This window comes from Mesocricetus auratus, unplaced genomic scaffold (assembly GCF_017639785.1).
Source record: "Mesocricetus auratus isolate SY011 unplaced genomic scaffold, BCM_Maur_2.0 Super-Scaffold_6730, whole genome shotgun sequence".
NCBI lineage: Eukaryota > Metazoa > Chordata > Mammalia > Rodentia > Cricetidae > Mesocricetus > Mesocricetus auratus.
Genome location: NW_024429184.1, coordinates 43,590,809 through 43,614,058, shown reverse-complemented (window position 1 = coordinate 43,614,058; position 23,250 = coordinate 43,590,809). Strand labels below are relative to the sequence as shown.

General features: G+C 40.7%; 1 protein-coding gene across 7 annotated transcripts in view; it reads right to left on the bottom strand.

The window, feature by feature from the left end:
- Positions 1-23,250, bottom strand: part of Runx1t1 (RUNX1 partner transcriptional co-repressor 1) — a 147,694-nt gene that overhangs the window by 105,742 nt on the left and 18,702 nt on the right. For 3 of the 7 annotated variants that reach the window (XR_005875444.1, XM_021225290.2, XM_040741119.1), the window contains exon 2: positions 13,706-13,875. The exons of 3 other annotated variants lie outside the window; for them this stretch is intronic. Coding sequence is in view for 3 of the 4 variants with exons in the window: in XM_021225290.2 (XP_021080949.1) it covers positions 13,706-13,793 (88 nt within the window). In the remaining variant the exon portion in view is untranslated. Of the gene's footprint in view, positions 1-24; positions 2,073-13,705; positions 13,876-23,250 lie in introns of those variants that run through there. One more of the 7 variants, XM_005066829.4, reaches the window with a different exon arrangement.

Genomic DNA, 23,250 nt, shown 5'->3' with positions numbered 1-23,250 from the left:
TGCAAGAACAGAGGGTTCACTCACCAGGCATCCTGGAATCCAGCGTGTAACACACTGAAAGCAACTCGGTGTTAAGAGGGAGTGCGATGCGGGCTCATGCCTCCTGTTATGGAATGTGCGGGGCGGTGGAGAGGAGGGCCATCAGAGGGGCTGGGGCGGCATGGCCCGAGGCAGGGAGCTGGGCGCGTGCGCCTGCCAGCCAGAGACAGATGGAGAGCTGACACTCCGGATTGCACTTGGAGCAGAAATGTGGAGGATGACAGGAGCACATGTGGCCTTGAACCCAGCCCTGTCTCTTCAGGCAGAACAATGACAGGGACGTGTGTGCAAAGTATCACAACTCCTGCCTCCCCTTCTCCACTGTACCTCCAGCCCCGGTTCCAGAGCACCAAAAAGCAGAAAGTGAAATGCAGAAAGATAAGCTAAATGCTGAATAATTCATTCACCACCACCCCCTTCCCAGCTCAAAGTTAACCCTTATCTTGCCAAAAGATGGCAATGTTGACCCGGCTCCCTGCAAGGCTTCCGACCTCTTCTAATTTTAACAGGCATTACTGGGAAGTAGGTTTTAGAACAAACAAGGGCACAGACCGCAGAGCTCTTTTATTGATCTGGAAACCCCGAACAAGCTCAAACCGTCTTGTAAGACTGTGTGCTGTGCCAGCTCACCGTCCAGCACAGTGTCAGGAGTTACTCTTTCATCGGCTTTCAGGAGCATCTGTAAAACAGCACGCTCTTTTCCAAGTGGAATCCAACCATTTTTAGTTTACTAGAGTGCTTCCAGTCTCCTGGGATCTCAGGTTGATGTGCTCCAAACCTTTTCAGCTTTCTCTCCTCTACTTTGCATAGAGATCCACAGGAGACAAAAACAGCATCTTCATTGTAAAGTCTTTTCAAAATCTCTCTCTCGCTCTCTCTCTCTCTTTTTTTTTTTTTTTTTTTTTTTTGCACACCCTCAAATGTTTATCCTGACCATGAATAACACGCACCCAGCCTGGTTCAATGGGCTCTTCCCTATTAAGCTTTAATGGACACCATGATATATAAAACTAGGAGCCTTTGTTATGGTGCTTTATCTAAAGCTGGCTATTTTCCTCTCAGCAGTCTCCCTTTAGTCCTTTGTAAAACATCCTTGCCTCGTAGGAGAAACATAAGCCTGCCTGCCTGCCTGCCTTGCATGCTTGTCTCTAAACACACAAAACTGCAGAAGGACAATATCATTCTCTTGGAAAACTCTTCTTTACAATTTAACACTCATAACTCTTCCCAGGGTCTGTGTTGTTCGACTGTTTGTTTTAACAACAGGGCTCCTGTGGTGGGCGACTCCCCCACCCCTGCTGTACCTTTCCAATGGACACCCATCTAATCTGCTAGACACACACAAGTCTACTAAACAATTCTACCCAGGACTGACCAACCAGTGACCATGAGGACAGGACCGGCCCCTTTAACTCTTGCTATTCTGGCAGTGATCAAGATGTCCTTTGCTTATCTGACATTTTCTATAAGCTTTTGTGAAGTTGCTTTTTACCCGCTCCTTGCCGCCTTCAAGAAACTCTAAAGGACCCTATCTGAAAGCAGGTAGTGACTCTGCCCTCTACCCACCGTCTTCCTATTCCTTTGCCCGAGTGTATTTCAGAACACCAGCACACAACACACACTCTGCACAAACAAAAAGTATATCATCTTTGATAAACAGCATCAATCAATAAGAACTTCTGCAGCCCCTGAACACTGGACCTGAGAAGGGCTGCTTTAGCCAGTGAACCCCTCAAAAATCCATCACTGTCAGAGCCAACTTGTAAAAAGACTACAATTCATAATGATTACTCTGTTCTGTCACTAATAGTATACTGCAGTCTATTTATGAGGCTAATCTTTTTGTTCATCTTAGTTAGATGTCACTTGTAATGAGGTTCTGTGTAATGGATTTCAGTTCGGTTAAGCACCAAGCTCAAACATTCTTGTGACAGAAAGCGTTATAGCATGCATGAGTATGATCATCAATTAAGTGCTGGCATAAGGGCCTTTATGGAATCCAGAATCCTAAATCAGAAGATTTTCATTTTTTAAAAAGAGTTGTTTTAAAAAGGCACTCAATGCTATGCACCACTTTTTTTTTTTAATACTATACCTATGGTAGAAAGAAAACATTTTCACAGCGGGACACCCAGCCTTTCATCAATATGCACTGTGAATCACTTCTAAAATAGAAAATCATATGACAAATTGCAATACACTTCACGAAAACTGGATGATATCTGGTTTTAAACATGGGTCTTAATGTCGGTCCACTCCAAGTCCCTAAGCCACAGCTCAGAAAATTGAACTTCCATATGCTGTGTGATTATGTATCTGTTCTGTGTGTAAAAAGGCTTTTTAAGCTGTTATCTGACTACAGTAATTGCCACTTTAAATTGATCCACGTCAACAAAACCTGGATCCCCGGAGATTCTCACCTAGAAGTCTGATTGCATCTGAGGCTGGTTCAGCGTTTTCCTCAAGGAGCATGTCCCCTTCTCTAGCCCAGAGACAGGCAAAGCTACAGTCCCAATTGGCACCTCTCCCTGAACGGGGAAACCTGGCTATGTATAGATGCAGTTACTTAGACAGAAATAACTTACCCTTTAATAAAAAGAGTACAAGGAGCCAAGATCTCTAACATCCAAATTGTGTAATGAAAATAGATATAACATCCAAACTGTATAACAGAAACCAATAGCATGATGAATGCATTGACAAAGGTGAATGGTGACCAACAACAAAGAGGACTCAGAGTATGCATTGGGAAAGTTTTCTCCAGTACAAAATACTGTCCTGTACCACCATCAATATGGATCTTATAAAATTAAAATATATTCAAAACAACTAAGAATACATTAACGACCGATTAAGCACTTTCTCAGGAAAGCCCTGGCCATTAATACATAACTTTCAATTTAGAGGAGAGACTATTTTTTTAGAGGTAGTTTTAAAATGAAGGGTTGTCTACATCACCACTTTCAAAATCAGCAAATTAAGCCAGTAATGACACGCTGGACTCACTGAAGGAAAAAAGAATGCGTGAGTAGGTTTGTGACGGTAACTTCGTTATCGCTCATCGTCCGAGCACCCCAGCCCTATGCTACTTCCACAGCAGAACAGCAACACAGCACACTTTCCCTTTGTTCGGATGGGACTCAGCCACACATGACAGCCGTCCAGTGGCATTCTCTGCAGCAAAGCAGAGACCTGCACCCTGGTGAAGAGGGAATTTGGGCAGAAGCTCTTCCAGAGCCTTCTCAACTTCCCTCCCTGCCTCTTACAGACTGTCGCCATAGACTGTGCCTGCACACAGTGGGTATTAAGTGAGTTCATTCAAAGGATCTGGAACCTCATTGATCCTAATTGAAAGCAATACACCCAAGCAAATACTCTCCTACCCCATCTGCTCTGGCCTGCCACCAGCTATTCAATACAAGAGAATTAATAGTTTCAGATATTCTAACCGACCCAATAAAGGCACTCATTTAAGCGGGGCTGCATTAACAAAGTGAAAAACAAGGGCAAAATGGGTTCAAATGGAGCATTTTACTTCTAGTTGGCTTTAACAAAGCTGAATAAGGTTTATTCGGACTTTTTATGTGCAAGACTTGATAAACTGAATGAGAAGGCACCCAATGATCAGCCAACGAGCATTGATGAATGGTCATTAAGACCCCCCTGCTCTCGGGGAGACCCTTCCACAAAGTGGCACACCAGCTTGAAAGGGCGGATTCACAAATGTCCAGATTTCTCCGCTTGCTTGTTCCACTTTCTATTTCAGACCACTGGCCACCAAATGAGGCTGACATATTGGAAAATAATGTTTTATGGGCGAGTGGTAAAAAATAAAATGGAGGCATTAGCTCTGCTTTCAAATTCAAATCTTCTAGTTTTGTCAGACCCCAAAGGTTTTGATTTTCCACCCAGCTGGAAGCTATTAGTGTTTTCTAAAGGCATCCCACTGACAGGGCAAACCTACCTAATGTGTGAGCTGCTGGGTGGAGGGAGATGGACCTCTCTGGATGATTTCCTAACTTCTCATCACTTTGACAGTCGATTAAATAGATACAACACCCAGTAAAAATGTACATTAATTTGTTTCTGCCCCTGAAAGACATTTGAAACTGTATTAAATAAAGGCCATAATAGATTGTCTCCTGACAAAGATAAATCCAATTATACTTCGTCTGCAAGAAAAACAAATGGCGTATGTTTCAGGCTGTAATGTAAGATACAGCCAACCACAAAGAAATGAGTGGGATAGAAAATAAGTCATAAAGTTCACCGAGTGTTCCATCACGGTGAGAGGTTAGCTGTCATCTTTTCTGTAAATGCCTGCTGCAAAGAGATAGATACAGTCAGGCAATTTCTAGTATTTTCTTGCGGGGGAATGATTGGCAAGCATTTGCACTTCTCAACTGTCAGCTGGCATCCAGAAAGAGACCACAAGAACTTTGCTTAATTGACAAAAGAGCAGTGTTGTGACTGTCACCTTAAGAATCTGAAGGGTGTATAAACATCATGGGGTCAAAGGTTTTGTAGGGCCGTCCTAGAAGGCCTAAGTGCTAAGCAGTAAGATGCAATGGAATTAAAAGGAAACAAACTGGAGAAAGGAAGCTGGTCCTAATAGGTCATTATACAGACATTACAAAGCCAAAGAGGGCTGTTTTGCTTCGATCACTTGCAACCAGATAAATAAGCCCCCCCTCCATCCTGTCCAGAACATGCTATATGGTCCTTTGCTATCCGGCCAGTGGGAGGCAGGGAACATGGTAACAACACAACCTCTACACTTCACCTTCTTACACTCAACTCAGTTTGATTTTTGTATCTCTGTTAGCTTATGTCGGCTAATAATGGGCTCTAAAACTAACATGACACTTCCAACCTTAGAAATAACTTCAAAGAGAGCCGGGTGTTGGTGGCACACGCCTTTAATCCCAGCACTCGGGAGGCAGAGGCAGGTGGATCTCTGTGAGTTCGAGGCCAGTCTGGTCTATAGGGCGAGTTCCAGGACAACCCCCAAAGCAATACAGAGAAACCCTGTCTCGAAAAACCTAAAATAAGCCCATCTCTGTGACATTTTTCCCCTCTTAAACATGTTTATAAAACAAAGGAGCGCTTCCAATCATTCTGACAGACTTTTTGTAGTTGGTGGTGATGGTAGTAGTTTTGGTTTTGGTTTTTTTTGTTTGTTTGTTTGGTTGGTTTGGTTTTTTGAGATAGGGTTTCATTGTGTAGCTCTGACTGTCCTGGAACTCACTCTGTAAACCAGGTTGGCCTCGAACACACAGAGATCTGCCTGCTTGTTCTTCCCAAGTGTTGGGATTAAAGGTGTGCACTACCACTACCACCAACACCACGCCTGGTATTTTGACAGTTTTTTAAGCAATGTATTTGATTTGAGGGCTTTGGTTAACAAACACCGAGGAGACAGAGTCAGGTGAATCTCTGAATGCTTAAGACAAACCTGGTCTACTTAGCAAGTTTCAAGCCACAAAGAGCAAACATAGTAAGACCCTATCTCCAAAACAAAAGAGAAAGAAAAAGAAAGAAAACCTTAAATACACACACACACACACACACACACACACACACACACTCTATATGACAAAAGCAAATGTGTTTGTTATTATACACATAAATATGTATATATTGTAAAAAATATATTTTGTGCAAAATGAAGTGTTAAAAGTATTACTTTCTAGAAGTAAATAGAACCTGTTATTTATAATTATTATTACTTATTTATAATAGTGACAGTGTTGTTATACTATCATAATATATTGTATGCTTTTGGTAACAGGCAACTTTTGACTTCCTAACATAATATTTAAGAAAATTCAAAATCCGGAAACTGTTTTAACATTCACATTGGTTGAACTTTATTTTATGTAAATGAAACTTAAACCTACTAACGTTCTGAAAAGTAGATTTCTCTTCAGGAAGTGTGGTTAAAATTCTGTTTTCTTTTTAGATTTTAAATAAAAACACTTCAGTTTTAGCCTGCAATGTAGAATACTAGTTCTATTGACTCTCTTTTCAAATAAAATCATTATTTGCTGATACAAAAAAAAGAAATCTTTAAACTATCTATTTGCATACAAACCTGCAGATAAGTTACAATTTCCATTTCCACCCCATTTTCTAACCATAAATCCACTGGGATGAAATAGAAGATACCTAACTACTCAGTTCTATCCCTGTGACAAGGCCTGTAACACTATATGGAAAACCTTTGTCTCAATGTCACCACCTTCCCATCTTGACTAATGGCTAGTTAGTTTTGTTAAAATGCAAGGGTGATGGCGTATGCTCCAATGAACTTTCCCTCCTCTCAGCACCAGAGACAAAAACCCACAGCTCTGCTGTGTGCAGGCAGCCATCTGGACAGCTTTCCCTCAAAGCCCAGCCCACACCACACTGCAGGCAATCAGAGGGCTCCAGAGCTCTGTGGGGCTATTCATGACATACCAATTTCACATTTTCTGCTTGTAGGCTTGCAACAATAAATGCTAATGAGGACTATGAATGACAATTTTAAAGACAATAAAAAGGTCTCCAAATCCCTTGCATATGGAGACACTGTTTTCAAAACTCCACCTTCTGTTGCAGCCCTGTAAGAATCTAAAGGATTAAAAAAAAATAATAACCTTAGGAAAACAATAAGATGATCAAAGCACAACTGAATCCTTAAGATTTCCAGAGAAAGCAATCTGTATACGGCCAACAAACAACAGACTTCAGCAACACCATGAACAACCCCATGAATTCATAAGGCACCTTTAATCTCTATTATCCTTGTATCTTGGACAGGACACTCAATGGAAGACAGTACTTCTAACTAAACACTGACTTTTGAGCCTGAGAAGCAATTATTCAAAACTAACTATAGTCAGCATGAAGTCCATCATCGTTCTTGGGCCAAATAGTAAATATTCCACATATTTTTAAACAAATAAAAATGTAAACTGGTTCTCTTCTGGTAACATCTACCTTTAAAACCAATACAATAGCAGACACTTAGAGGAGTGTCACAAGTTTGAAGGCTGTCTGATCTCTACAGCAAATTCCAGATTAGCTGTGGCTTCAGAGTATAAGGCTATATCCAAACAAAGCACAAATATGATAATTTAGAAATAATCATAATGTTGCAGTGGTTCTGCATAGTGCAATTTTATGTGATGATTATCTTCCAAATTTTCTAAAATTCTATATAATATAGATTGCTTTCAATGCAATGAAAGAACAGAAAAAAGCATAAACATAGGAATAATTCAAACATCAACAAAAAGATCCTTCTTGCTATAGTTAGAGGTACTGTCTAGTCGCTAATCCTTTTCATTAACACGGACTTAAACACTTTCAACAAAATCCACCAGGTGGAGCAAAGACACAGCAATCAAAAGATCCCAGGGTTTTTTTTTTTTTTTTTTTTTTTTGGTTTTGGTTTGTTTGTTTGTTTTGTTTTGTTTTCCTGGTCATATTTTTTTCCTCAGTACTTTTCATCTCTATCACACTCCCACCTCTTTTTCTCCATATTGAAATTCTTAAAATCTATGCACATACACTAATTTGTTGCATTTGTACATAGATTCAAACTTACTGAAACAAAAAACTTTTAGCTATGAGTTGTATTAACAAACTCCACTCCAAAATGAGTTTTATTTGCCCAGATAACTCCCAGCATAACATATCTGGTATAGTACCAAGGTGAATTTTAAAGTTCATGGTTCATAATGCCCCCAGAGGTATTCATCACTCATACCCCTCCCCCACACAAGACCAGGCAGACTATAATCCAGTGCTGTATAAGGCAATACACTAGATTGCCTCAAATCTTCAAACCTCAGCTCAGATCACTTAGAAACCTCAACACTTACTTTCAACTTAATGAAGTTATTCTTAATTATATGTCTCATTAACATTTTCAGATAAAAATGCTTTGTATATGAAAATGTCCCTTTTCCATTCCTGTTGATAAACTGGCACAGGGGCAAGGTGACTACCACAATTGTTCTTGGCCAGAGTGATTCCTCCTCTTCCTCTCCTCTTCCCTGTCACCTTTTCTGTCTGTTTTACTCCGGGAGGATAGCGCAAGCTCACCTGGGAACCCCAACTCCACCCATTTGTCTTTCAGTCTTTCAAAGTCTCTCCAGCTAAATTCAGGGCTGCACACAGCATGGCCATAACCTGCATTCCAGAACGCTGTTGAGTGGGGAACACCAAACAAACCTAGCAAAAGTAGGGCTGTGATGAAGAGTCTGTCTGCAGAGAATCAGTTAGGAACGTTGACATAGCTAAAAATCTATTTTTATGCTCCCCCCCCCATTTGCATACTGATGTTGAAAAGAGAAATACACTGAAGGAAATGCAGCGGGCTGCTACATAAAGAAACAGGGACAAGCCTACCCATAGGGAACTCCAGGCAGAGCTACTTAATGCCTGTTGGGAAACAGACCACCTGGCCAGGTCTGTCACCAGGTACCCCAAGATAATCCAGCTATTTCCGTGATTAGACACTTTCCCCTGGCACAGTATACATAGACACAAACACAGACATTATATCCAAGAATATAACAGGAATAAAAAGTTTCAAAAATAATTCCCATCAAATACTTTCTGACTGCTTTATCATTTAGGAGGAAAGGAATGCAGAGAACCTACTACCAGGAGCTGAACAAATGGCTCTTTCACATGCCCATAACTTTTATTTATATTTATGTAGGCAAACATGTGCCTGTAAAGGTAAATATCATTCAGACTGCATGACAGAATCCTAATGAAGTAGCTGTAAATGCCAAATTGCTGCACATGTAGTCACACTTTCCTCTGATTTTGAAGGAAAAAGTACAACCACCCTTGCCCCTCACTATAGCTTCGTCTGGGGAAGGCTAGGACTTGTTATATCCTAGGGATCTCTCAAAGGGCTCCATCTTCAAGCACTTCTTGCAACCCCCCAAAGTTAGACATATTGCTAACCAACATTATTTCTCACCACCTCCAACTTCATCAAAGGGTGTGTGCTCCTTCCCACTGCAAATGTCAACACTATATTAAAAATCCCAGGAAAACTCGAAAGACCTAGTGTCAAAAATTCTATTACCTTTGCTTTAAATATAGAACATTCTATTTTCATATAAGATTAAATATGTCATCTTAGAACTGTTAGCTCCACACTACATTATTATTAGTGAGTCTGACCACACAATAGCAACACACAGGATGATACCACACAGATCTGAAAAATAAGATCTCAGTCTTCTGTTGGCCAACACGTGTTGTAGTTAAAGGGATTGTTTCCCAGCAAGGCCAGAAGTAGGGAAGGAAAGAGTCACATGTTTAAATCCTTTGCAAAAAGAAAAGTCAAACCTATCTGTCAGTATGGAGGGTGGGGGGAATACGACTGGACCACACACACACACACACACACACACACACACACACACACACACACACTCACTCACACACACTCAGCACTGGCAGGAATCTCAGTCAAACCCTGTTACACACAATGCCTCCTGGAAGAAAGGAACCCAGGGGTGAACCAGCCTGACAGCCTGATGCTGGCCTAGGGAACAGACAGGGGTGGCCTTGCAGGAAGTCAGAGCACCAGGAGGCTGCAAGAGATATTGGGGTTTCACACACTTCCAGGCTGTTTTGCTCTTCAGGTAATTAAACAAGGAAGCTGGGCTGCTGGGTAACAGCCTGACCCTGAAGCCTTGGCTCCATGGTTCTGCATATCAACTTCCGCAAGAACTGCCTGGAGCATCAATAGAATGGCCTCTGTTCACTCTCCAGCATTTCCTTTCTCCAGCTCTTCCAAAATCTGGCCCAGAAAAAATTCCTGCTGCCTGCAAAAACATACATGAATGGATCTGAACTTATCACTAAGGTCTCTTGCCACTCCCAGACATTACCCTGCAAATTTGAAAAAGAAATTCCCCAAATCACAGAACTTTAGTAGAGATTCACATATAGCAAACTCAGGTCACACAACAGTGTCTTCATGGGTTAAAGAAAATCATTACTACAATGTATTAATGTACGCTGAATTAAAAGGTGAATCTTCAAATTCAGTAAATGCTCCTAAAACATGGTTTCTGATAGCCTAGCTCACTGATTAGATATTACTTGTAATAGTAGCTCATACAATTGTTTCATTTAGATAATTGTCATTAATACTAGGAATTAATAACAATAATTTTATTTCACTAAGAATTTTATTTAAACAAAATACTTAATTATTTTTTATGAATACGATCAACACTGAGGGTCATAAACGTCCAACAAATATCTCCTAAAAGATAAGAAAGTCACACTGTATGTTTGTGTGCATATCAAGCGTCGATTAGGCATCATACACACAATATAGTCTCCCTTCGTTTCAAAATCCACAGAGCAAAATATTGGCTGTAAGAGACAGAGACCAAAAGAGGGAAGAACACAAAAGCATGCCTGCTTGTCTGTGTTCAACACAAAGAACATTAAATGAAAACAACTGGCATGCTGCCAAATTCCTATAGAGGCAAAGAGATTCAAATAAATTGATTTCACGCATCCCACTGACCTGGGATCAGTGTGCAATGCTACAATAAGCTCAAAGCTCCATGCGGGGCAGAGCCCATTAATACTATCATACCTTCAAACATGGAAAAAAAATCCTAAAATAAAATAAATACAGGCTCTCCTTAAAAAAGCAATTTTACTTAGGAAGGAATTTTCCTATTTTGCTACTAATGCTCAAAGGTGTGTAAGGCATTGTTGATAATCAGTCTCTTTGCTAAAACAAATATGGTTCTGGAATCTATGTAAGACATAAAAATTGGTACTCCTAAATATCCCATTCCATATGCAGGAATATTAAACACGCATGGCACTCTGTATTTCTGGCCACTCTTTCCTGTCATGATCCTGAAAGCCATGAGATTTTTTATTGTTAATATACCAAATGTTGTAATAGATCCATGTCCGAAGTGTCCTTAAGAGCTTGTAGGAGCAAGTTTCTCAGGCAAGATACCACTCCCAGTGGCTCCAAACCCATGCAGACCTCACAAGGACACCTCCTAAGAAAGAACAGCTCCACAGGCATCCTAGAGAAGGGTGTGCGTGCTGGGGATGCTTTAGGACTCCCCAGAGGGGCCTAGGGGTGTGACTCAGTGGTCCAGAGCCAGTTTATCATGCCTATGGCCCTGCGATTCACTCTGAGCACCAAAAGAAACCATGAAGCAAAACAGAAAACCACCAGAAGTGAAACACAGCCGCGTTTTCGCTTCCCCTCAGCTGGCAGTGTGCCCCGGAGCTGTTTCCCTGCCTCAGAGTCCCCACACAAACCAGACTCTGGCGCCTCCTCAGGCTGTTCTCACTCACAGCGCCAGCTTTTCAGCTGGTAATTCCTTGCTTTGTCTGCTTCCAAATTACAACTCCAGGAACCCAATGGATTCCAGGTGCTTGCAAATGCAAAGTGTGTGCGTTTGTTGTTCTTCTTGGCTTCTTGGGTGAACTCAATTCTCAAGCTCGTATTTCTATATAGCTATTACTATCACAAGGAGGAAGAAATAACTGGGAATACATTTTAACACAACATGAAAAACAAAGGAAACCTGAAAGTTTTAAAGCATGTCATCATACCATGCCTGCATGTCTGTTAATGTCCATAACTCTAAGGGTTCTCTCTCTCTCTCTCTCTCTCTCTCTCTCTCTCTCTCTCTCTCTCTCTCTCTCTCTCTCTCTCTCTCTCTCTCTACACACACACACACACACACACACACACACACACACACACACACACACACACACACGGAAAGAAAGCTAGAGAGAGAGAGCATGCAATCTGTGCTACATGATGCTGGGGCCTCAGGAATTGCATATGACAACAAATAGACATATTAAGGTGTATGAAGAAGTATATCCCTGTGCTATTCTTCCTCTCAGTAGGCTGAAACAATTCAGTACAGTCATGTCACAAATGTATTCCATGTGACCAGAAGGGAATGTGATGTCCGTGAGATAGGGTGAGTAGAGATGATAACTTTATGTATCTATAGTGTGTACTCAAGTTTTTGAATCCAGCATCTTTTTCAATATTTAAGTACCACCTTAGATATGTTTGCCATATAATCTGAACCCCTATAGAGATAAGAAGGCAAAGTGCTGAGTTCTGTTCTCAAATAGGGACTCTGCTCCGATGCTAAAATACAGACAATTCTAAAACAGGAATGGGTGTCCTCATTACTTTGCTTCCTTTGAGTTACCACATCAACACCTTTCTTCTTCTCCATGCAAGACTGTGGAAGTCTAATCAACGAAGATTAGAATTGTCAAAATTAATGTTTAACGACTGGAGTCCATAGTCAGGAAAGAAGACAGAAGCAAATGTGGAGCCATCTCATCTAGCTCATCTAGGTAACACAACTGCATCCCTTGCCTTCTCCTTTGAATTGGTATCTCTCACTAGCCACCCAGAAAGACAAAACCACATGAAGGAGGGACCAAATACAGACTCAGACACCAAATTGCAGAACGTCCCCTAGAAGGATGTACAATTCCATGGGGAATTATTTCATTTTCTGTGCTCTGAAATACACAGTCATTTATGACGCGTTCCTGGGAACTTTAAACCAGTAAATGAGATCCCTGTGTAGGACACACCTATCATTCGGCCACTTGGGAAGTGGCAACAGGAGGATCCAATGTTCAAAGTCACTCTTGGCTAGGCTGTCTCAAACAACAAATGAACCACAACAAAACATAACACAGCAGCAAATGTTTTGAGGAATTAGGGACTGCAGGGAGCTCAGACTGTGGGACAGGGGCCAGCAGGGTGTTTCCAAAGCAATGGCCAGGGAAGAAGCTGAGTATTTTGCCATTGCTCTTTGCACGAAGTCAGGCAGTCACGCCGTGCCAACCAGCAGCATCACAACATTTGTGCTGGCTTTCAGCTTTGTCTTAGCACAGTTTTTTTCTCATGAGTGGAGTCTCTGACCCAGTACTTTCCCAGCATAACCTGGAGCAGAGCTTGCTACAGGGTCATTAACACCCCACCCATGGCCCAGGGAAGATATGCAAAAGCTGCTAGTCAAGTGGCAATATGCACATAGTTTACACTTGGTGTTTCCCTAATGTTAGACACTCCGTTTTTTGTTTTAATATGTCTACAGATTATGAATTCTGCTCAGGAAGTGATGGTCACCTCAAAGTCTGTTTTGGTTTTTTTTTTTTTCAATCAAAATCCATCAGAAGAAATCATCACCTGAAAACTACTTGTTTGCTTGTTTAGTCAGCAAGCTGGGAAAACACCATTTCCTCATTGCAATAAACACAAAAATCATGGCATAGTTTTTACTCTTCTACTCCAAGTATTGCTCAGTTTCTAACAAATGTGCGATGAAACGTGGCAAGAAATAGAAAAAACAAAACAAAGCCGGTAATTGATCATTTGATATCTTTAGACCCAAAACTATTAAGCAGAATTCCCTTGGGCTTATAGATCCCCACCCAAATCCACACCCAGAGACTCCACACACAAGCTGTTAAATATGCAAATACAACTCTATCAACAGGTCCTAGAATAAGAAAGAGCAAAAAAATCTTCGCAAGTATAACTTATTAAGAGAAAACAATAGTGATTTCTGACACATAAAGTAAACGGCAAAAAGCAAAATATGCATCTGTTCCTTACCTTGACAATATTCAAAGTTGCCCTTTTTCCGGCAGTCACCTATCACTACACTCAGCGCTCTCCAAGTGTTTCTTTTGACAGATATCATTCTCCACCAAGTGCTCTGCTAATTTCCTCTGCTGCTCGGACTGGGACACAGATAAGTTCACCAGCCCACAGATCAATCTTTTCTATTGACAACAACAAAGGGGAAAAAAAATGCACACATCACAACCAGGCTAAAGCATTCCGCCCATCTATTTACATGATAAACCAGGCCAGCTTTGTGTTTGTTTAAGAAACAGATACATGCTCTTCTGTGTTGTGGCAGAGTTCCAAACACTTCCCATTTCCTCAGCCCCTGGAAGAGGTGTTCTAGGAGACTCTGAAGCAGCCAGTCACCTGACTCAAAGGTAGACACCTTCTGAACTCCAGAGCTCTTTAAGCTGATTTTAAAATACACATCCACCAATACCTTAAGAGGGCATGTCACACTTTACTTGTTTCAAAAGTACATAAAGGACTGGGGAGACATGGTCTCTTTTGAACACTCTTGGAACATTATATGTTTTATTTTTTTAAGTCATGCTCTTTCAGAGAAAAGTACCCATACTCTCTCATTCCTCTGAAACCTCAACATTGTCATTATTAGCTACAATAGTTGAAAACAATGAATGAACATCAAGAATAAACTTGATATAACTGGCTACTTTAAAAAATCTTAAAGCTAGATATGGTATGTGAAACTAAAAATCTGTGAACACAGGAAACTGAGGCAGGAAAATTGCCAAGAGTTTGCACAATGAATTCCAGACCAGCCTAAGCAAAGAAATAAATTTAAAATAAAAAAGAGAGAAAGAAAAGGGAAAAAAGAAATGAGGTCAAAAGGAAGGAAGAAAAGAAGGAAGGAAGGAAGAAAAGAAGGAAGGAAAGAAGGAAGGAAAGAAACCTTAGTTAAGAAAATGGTTGGTGGACCATTCTACTCAGTCAGTAAATCTCTACTACTCTCTTCTATGCGATCTAAATTTTCTCATTTTCCCTGCTGGACAGGCAACTTAAGAATCAATTTCTTCATCCATTCAGAAACTCCATTTTGGGCCTACTACTCATCTACCACATCTAGAACAAATAACATGAGTCCCCACAAAGAGCAGACTGATTTTCTATTTAATTCCCATGAGACATGAACTATAAGAGCTTACCAAAAGCATATGCACATAATGTAAGAATTCAATAAATACAAAAGAATACAGCTTCAGAAAAGTAATTTCAAAAACTATTACCACAGATGATGTTGCATTTTTAGACTAATTACTTCTAAGGGATTTAAGTTGTTAAATACACTCATGTAAACAGCTCCTTAAACTGGGTTGCAACCCTATATGTGGTCACTTAATTGAATATGGAGGTCATGAAAAATTAGGCAGCAGTAAATGGCTTCCTAAAGGACTGCAGCCAACAGTTAATTAAAAACTCAAAATTCATTGGCATGAATTGAGGAGTTTCTGACCATGTTTGCCCATGCTCTGTCACATGGCTTCACTGCAGCCTTAGTTCTGAGCACACATGTGCCCTGTGTGCTGTGCATGCCATCCCACAAAGCCAGTGACCGCTGCTTGGAATACCTCAACTCAGATCACAGGTTGCTGCAGATTAGGAATTGCAGTGTTGTTACTGGACATATGAAGTTCTCTAATCTTCTAGAAATATCAGAAGGATTTAATTACAGAAAACAAAGACTTCATAGTTTCCAATGTAACTATTCAGCATGTATCAAATTAGTATATTATCGTATTCTTAGATTGGATTAGCATATTTGGTTTCAAAAAATTGATGCTTGAGTTGCTGACTTGAGTTTCATTAAAAAAATCATTAACTGAATTTTGGTTTGGGATAAGGGCAGAATTTTCAACAATCTGAAATGGCCCTTTGTACTATGAATTTATGCAAGGCAGCATTCTCAATATTGATAATCATAAAATCAAAACATTGACCATCTCTGAAGATGCACAAAACCTTGCAGTGTTAAATGTTCAGCCAAGATCTAACTTTTTATGTGAGACAGTTGCATTAGTTTCAACTTTAGCAAAAGGAAGAAATATGTACCAAATTGTTATTTTAAAATAAATTATTTATGATTTATTATTAGGGCTTGATTTATTGTATATCTGTTTTATATACCTATGTATACAGGTCCATGTAAAAGTTTATCAGGCAAAAGGGGTCATGAGTGGAAAACACTTTAAGTAGCCCTGCGCTGATATATTTCAAAGAAGTATTCCACTTAGTATCTGTGCCGTTGATATGCCACCATGTAGCTCTGCTGTGAGTCAATGGTTGCTTCTGGTTCTTTATAGTACAGTAAAATAAAATATACACAAATTAGGAAAAATGTGGCACTGGATATTCTTTTGCTGGGAATTGTCTCAAAGAACGTCACAAACAGCTAGAAACTGAAGACATCTAATTCACTAATAAAACTAATATTTTTATTAACAAATAACAGAGGAAATACTTCAAATAGAAAGTAACAAAATATATAGATATTTATAACATATTCCAATTATATAAATATTCAAATATTGTGGATGGGGGAGGGCAATACAGAAAGAGAAATAAATACTAAATAGGACTACATCTGGAAGATGCAATATATTTCTTTATAAAACAAACTTTTTTATTTCCCATGTTTTTATGACAAGGCAAAAACAATTAAGTAAACAAAAATAAATTCAGAAGATAAACAAATCATTGGGTCAAAAAGAAAGTGGACACTTTCACTTTTATATTTCAGTCATGATATATAATAGCATTTTTTGCTTCAGCAATTGTCAACAAAAGACACCAGAGAGGAACTGTCATCAAAAGACACCAGCTAATGACTTCTTGTGTGTCAGCTACGGGCCACACCTGGCTGTCTCCTCTGAACAAATATAGCTGAGGAAATACATGCTGGTGTTAGTCTATTTCTTCCCATGCATGCAGACTTAGGCCAGTTTTTTAACAAGAAAGACCTCTGAGAGACACAGTACATGATGAGAAATCATCATGTAAGACAGAACACAGGGTTACATTGCTGAACTTCACTTACAGCATCTACCTTAAGGAGGACTCTGAACTGCATGAGTTAGCAAGAAGACAGTGTTAGCAAATATTTCAAATGTACACATTTATGATTTTAAATGTTAGCAAAGTATACAAATACACACTCAAACACCACAGAATGTAAACATAGAGTTACTCCTCAGCACCCCGCCCCTTAGCTGTCTTATACATGAAACATTATTCAACCATCAATAGAATTTTGAAAGGAAGGAAGGGAGAGGAGCAAAGAGGAAGTCAAGGGAGACTGGGAAGAAAAGAGGGAGGGAGGAAGACACACACACACACACAGAGACAGAGAGACAGAGAGACAGAGAGACCAAGCTAGCTAATCTCTGGACTTGGAGTTTATTTGTATCTCATACAGCTAACATACTAAAAACTCTCCCCATATGAAATGGTAATAAAGTGAAAAATAGTCAACATTATGACATATATCTTCAAACATTTGTGTACCTGTTTCACAGTAAAGTTTCTATCACATATCAAAGACAGGAAAACCTCAAATTTTTCATTTCTTTCATAATTTCTTTGTTCAACCCTCAGCCCCCACATTCACAAAACCTCTTCATGGGGGGGGGGGAGGACACATGTACAGAGGAAAGTTTGAAGGCTGAGCTCCACTCAGGGTAGGCTGCCTCCAACAATTTGTAGCTCTACAAGAGTGTTATTAAAAAGGCTCAACGTGCTGCATTACCATGGAAATTGTGGAAAACATACATTCCCAAACAAATATTACTTTTTCTCAATGGTATGAAGTAATGAAAAGCACATGTTGAAATCTGCGATGTGTGCAGTAGTTCAAGCTGGAGCTAATAGAAAATACAGAAAGTGAACTCTGCTATATAAAGGATTCTTGTTACAGAAATATAATGTGAAAACCAGATGCAGACAGAAAACCTTAATCACAGATGGGAATGTAATCACTGGCATACAGAATACGTTTTTGATCAATCTTAACCATATGCTCAACGTATTTATTTTCTAAGGAATGCAATAACTTGAGAGAACCTTCTATTTGAATTCAGTTAACCTCATATTTATAATGCTTTTATCTTACTCCCCCATCCCTTCAATGTGTACACTGAGCCAAGGTTTTAAAAGGAAGAGCTGCTGGCCTTGGCAAATCATTCTTGTATCAGTTTATCTTTCAAAAATTTAATAGGATGTAAAGACTACACACATCAAAATCAGCCCCAGAAGAGATCAAGTGCAGCTGCCCTGTACAGTACTGCTCAGTCACTGCTGGGGAACCTTTCACTGCCTAAACACATTCTCGGGAGACTTCTATCAACATCTGAGCAAGTGTTTCTTTTAGAAAATAATATATGAGTATTCAAAAAAAGTGAGCATTTACACATATTTGTTTTATCTATCAACCCTGATAGACTAAAGTTTAACTTTTCCTGACTGAAAACATATTCTAGAACAAAGAACATGCATTTACTTGAGAAAAAAAATCACAGCTGGCTTCTGATTTATGGAAGCAACCTACTGTATCTAAAAAGACATGACCTTATTGGGGCCCCAGACTCAGCAAGGCTTGGTGTGTTTCTTCGGAGGTGCTCTTGCCACACCCCTCAGTCTGAAGAAGCTGGCAGAACTCAGAGGCTCAACCCAGACTACAGACTTTACTCAACTTCTACTAGGATGCAACTGGACATTTTATTTCACAGGGTCCCACGCCACAGGTCATGGGAACTACATTTCAGTATCCTAGTCACACAAGCTTCCTTAAGCTCCCATGACTTGCACCCATGCCTATTCTCCCTCTTATTAGTAACTACCCACCTCCTGATAGACTCACAGACACACAGCCCTCATCATTGCCCCATCAACCAAGACCCACAGCAACAGTTTTCAGCCTTCTCACCAACCATGGGCTTCAGCACTAACCTCTTACTCCCGTAGACTTCCAGACAGAACACTCCATCTCTTCCTTACAGCTTTGTCTCCTGCCCTCAAGGTCCTGCTCACTGACTGGGGCACTGCTAGACCATTCTTAACACTCAGATCTCACTCCGGTACTCATTTCCTCCAAAAGGAGTTTCCAAGCCACTGGGGATTTCTGTCACCTCCACTATGACCATCATTTTAATATTGTTGCCTAATTGTCAGCATTGTTCCTGACACTGTATGATATGTCCCACTGGCTTTTTTGTTATGCCTCTCTGACCCCCCCCTTCCAAGTTCTGAGAGGATTCCTACCTGCTTTTCTTGTCACCCTATCCTCCATGTTTCACATTGCACTTGGAACATGAAAACAATCTAGAATAAAACTAATCAAACACTTAATGATGTCCCATGGTGACCCAATTCCTCTTTTAAAACATTCATGAATCTTTTCTTGGACAGCTCTTTTTTTCTTTTGTACATTTTTTTTAATTTAAATTAGAAACAAGGTTGTTTCACATGTCAATTCCAGGTACCTCTCCCTTTCCCTCCCCTCTTCCCACGACCTCCCACCAACCCCTCCAGTATCCCCTCATTTCCCCAGGGAGGGTGAGGCCCACCATGGGGGTGCCTGGACAGCTCTTGATCATGTGATCTTTCTGTATTCTTGAGATGGCTACAGGACTGTCATCTCTATCAGGCTTGGCTACCTTCTTCCTGCTACATGTCATGTGTATGTGCCCATTCCCATGGGTGCTGTACAGTCATAGTCCAAGATAAGAATTATTCAGACCTATAAGGCCAGTACTATCCGCAACAGAGCTCTGTGACTGACAATTGCAGTTTATGCCCATATAGTCTGTGATGGTGAATCTTACCTAGATTGAGAGATATCTAGGACATTAGTAAGGAAAGCACACTTCTAGGTGTGTCTGAGAGGGTATTTCCATAAACATTTGGCATCTGGGACAACAACAGAAGGTAGAAAGGAGAGATCTACCCTGATTGTGGAAGAGGGCCCAAAAGGAACAAAACGGGGAGAACAAAGCAGCCAATCAGCAGAGGCCTACTTCCGCTAACCTTCTCACATTAGGGGTCATGGTAAAAATGCCTCCTCCCCAGCATGCTCCCATCCCTCTGATTATTTTATTTTACCACAGGCCTGCGAAAGTAGTTGGACACCTCCCGACTAAAACTTCTGAAACAGCCAAAATAAACCCTACCTGCTTTACCTTGTTTCTCTTGACTATTTGTTACAGCAACAAAGTATTAACCCAAAGTTAAAGGCACACAGTCACTGTAGCAAGTCTTAGACATAGATTTCTCTCAGTTGAGTTTGTTAGGGAAGAGATCTCATCAGATTCTCTCCATGCCTTTGGGTCTTACATTGGTACAGCACACTCATCCTGAGAAAGAATGTTAGCTACTTGATGAGGATGGTCAGTTGCTTTGCTTGACACACAAAAAGGGGGCAGCACGGACAGAATGATTCAGCTCATCCTTGCAGCTTCACCGCCCGCCCTCAAGACTTTGCATTCACTGAGGCACAGCCACAACCGAATACCACCTCAGAAATGGTTTCCCAGCCGTGGGAGTTCATCTCGCTGCCACCATCGCCATCGTTCTAATATTATTCACTGTCTTCACTGCATCTAACACTGCATGGATACATCTCACTGTCCTTTTATTAACTGTCTCCCTCTTTCTTGATCGGCTTGTCATCCTGTCCCCCATACATGGCATTACATGTAGCACGCAGCAGTAATCTAGAATGAAAAGAATCACACAAATGAACTGAGCTAAAGTAGTATCACCGTGGCCCAATTCAGCTCTTGAGACTTTCACAAAACTTTATTGGCTGTGTGACCTTTCTATGGTCTTCAGATTGCCGTAATGTTCTGGTCTTTGTCAGGCTTGGCCACCTTCTTCTTGCTAGATGCTATATGTAAGGGCACTATCCCACCTGTTCAGTAAAGGGCTTAAGCATGATAGTTCTGACCGTTCAAACAAAAGCAAAGGTCTTGTCAAAACTGGCCTGCTAAAATTACAATTTTTCTTTCTGAAATTTACTACTGAACGGTAGAATTACGGTAGAATTCAGCACCATTGCTACCTATTGATTAACAACAGCAGCTAGTATGCTGCAGGTAAACACCTGGAAATGACAAAGAAAACAATACTGTCAATGAATGCATTGTGATTTATTTTCTCTCCTCTAATTTCATCTGTGAAAGGCCATTTCTAGCAGATAAAAGACAAGAGAAACAACGATTTCCAAAGACTGGCTTCTTCAACTATAGGTACCTATTCCACACTAGTAACTTTCAAAGCAAAGAAAAAGGAGATTCTAGAAGTTCCTTCATCTGGAGTTGATGCCACCTCTATTGAATAGATCCTACAACCTCACAGCTGCAAGTGCGGTCCTGACACAGGTACCCTTATTATCTTTTCTTACAAAATCCAAACTCTTTCAACCTTCACCCCCTTCTACCTGTCTATCTCAGAAACTTGGGAATGCGTGTGTGGTGTGTGTGTGTGGGGGGGTATTTTCAACCCCTAAGTGCTAACTTTTCTAAAAGTAATGAAAAGTCTCGTTTTCCATCTTAGGTGTAATTCTCGCCTGCGGTCTGTGTGACTACCCCTACGTACAGGGCTGTTTCTAGCCCTGGGATTTAAAGACCTCCGGGGGAGTGGTAATAAGCCCTGGGATGCTGATGATGTCCTCAAGCGAGGAAGTCAGACCTTGCCTATCATCACACCTTTACAGGGTCCTGGGAGGTGGCCAAGTGAGGTCAATCCCATCTGACAGCAGAGAAAAGAGAACTGTCACTCTGTTGCCTTTCCCCTTCAGCATTTACATTCAGTTTACGGCCTGGGCACAAGATATGCTACCATTTATTGCCAGCAGGTCTTCTTTCCTCAATGAACCCTCTCTAAAAAACCCTTACAGATATGCCCCAAAGTCTGCCTCATCAATGCACGAGGCATCTCTTAATACAGTCAGGCTGTATTAACCCTCACAGAAGGTATTGTATTTTTAGGTACCGCTACAACATACAAGCCAAAATATGGCTGCAATAAATTGAGCATTTTAAGAGACAGACCATAATAAGAAGGGGGGCTCAAGGTGGAAAGAGGCGGAGAGAGAAAACAAAAGAAGTGCTGTTGAACCCAAACTTTGCTCTTCAGTTTTAGCCATAAATGTTTCCAAAGAACTTCAAGTAAATAACTTGAGCTCAAGGTGGGAGCTTTTTCACTATTTCACAAAGCTTGGAAAGGACCCCACCTGTTCCATCCATACTCACACCCTGAAGGAGCCTGTAAACCAGCTAAATCTGTCAGGAGACAGACCACAGACAGCCTAAAAGGGAGAAGTTTCACCAAGGCTGAGGAGAAGATAAAGTGGACCTAATGCTTTCCTCAGAAAGCGCACAAGGAGACCAGGACAAAGGCACAGAGCCACCAGGGCTCCAGAGAAGGCAGAAAGTGAAAGGCCCAGCTACAGCCAAGCATGTGCCCCTACTCCCAAAGTCAAGCGGAGCTATTTCACAGTTTCCAAATGAGACCTCAAAAGGAAACACATTGTGAGTTTCTAGAAAGGAGTGTTGACAATTCCACAGTTGGGAAACCCCAGAGCAGCAAGCTTATGACATGACTATGGTATGCATGTCATCTCCATCACCTGCCCAGGTTCTTTGAGGCCATGCTATTATGGTCTGGATGAGAACTGCTTCTAAATGGAAAGAAAGTGACAAGGGACTTGTGAAGCAGGCCACTTCTCTGGGACACTTCCCTTAGGCAGGGAAGGAACAGTCACCTACCCCAGATGGGCAAAGTCCTGGGCCACTAAGCCTCAGGCTCACACTGCAGCCTGCTATTCTGCCTCAGTTAATGCCACCAAACACACACTAAAAGCTTGGCACCTAAGCACCTGCTTCTTACAAGATTGCCTAGGCTCCCTCTCTTGTGTGAAAGCAACAGTGTTGTCAGCTTTCTGCACAGCTGCCACAACTACAATTGCACACAGCTTTCTTGCATATGTAGCAAGCAATTATATTCTTCTGCTCCTTGCCCTTGCTATCTAACAATATATCTCAAAATGATTCTCTAGAAGTTTTGTGGGGATTATCAACTGTGGGAATTAATTTTTATCCAGTATTGTTGATAACAGGAGAAAAACATTCATCCAAAGTCAATTCTGACCAATAGGATTAAATCCCAAAAGTGAAGATAAACAGGGTGTTTCATACTAAGCGCCACTGCAAAGAGCAAGGCAAAGTGTTGGTATAATGTAATCTTTTCTTTTTAAAGGAAAAAAAGATGTTTTATTAACTCCCACCATTTATATGTATGAAAATTTATATGTGTGAAGTATAGTATGTTATAGGTAGCCTTTCAACTTAAGAATTCTTAAAAATAATGAGAAAAATCCCAAGCTTTTGAAATAATTGTTGCACTCCCAGGTCCACAGTTAGGAAAATGGTGTCCCTCTTAGGAGATCAGCAGTGTGGCATGTACATTTTTATTAAAACTACAAACAGTCAGAAATTAGAAAGATGGCATGATAAAAT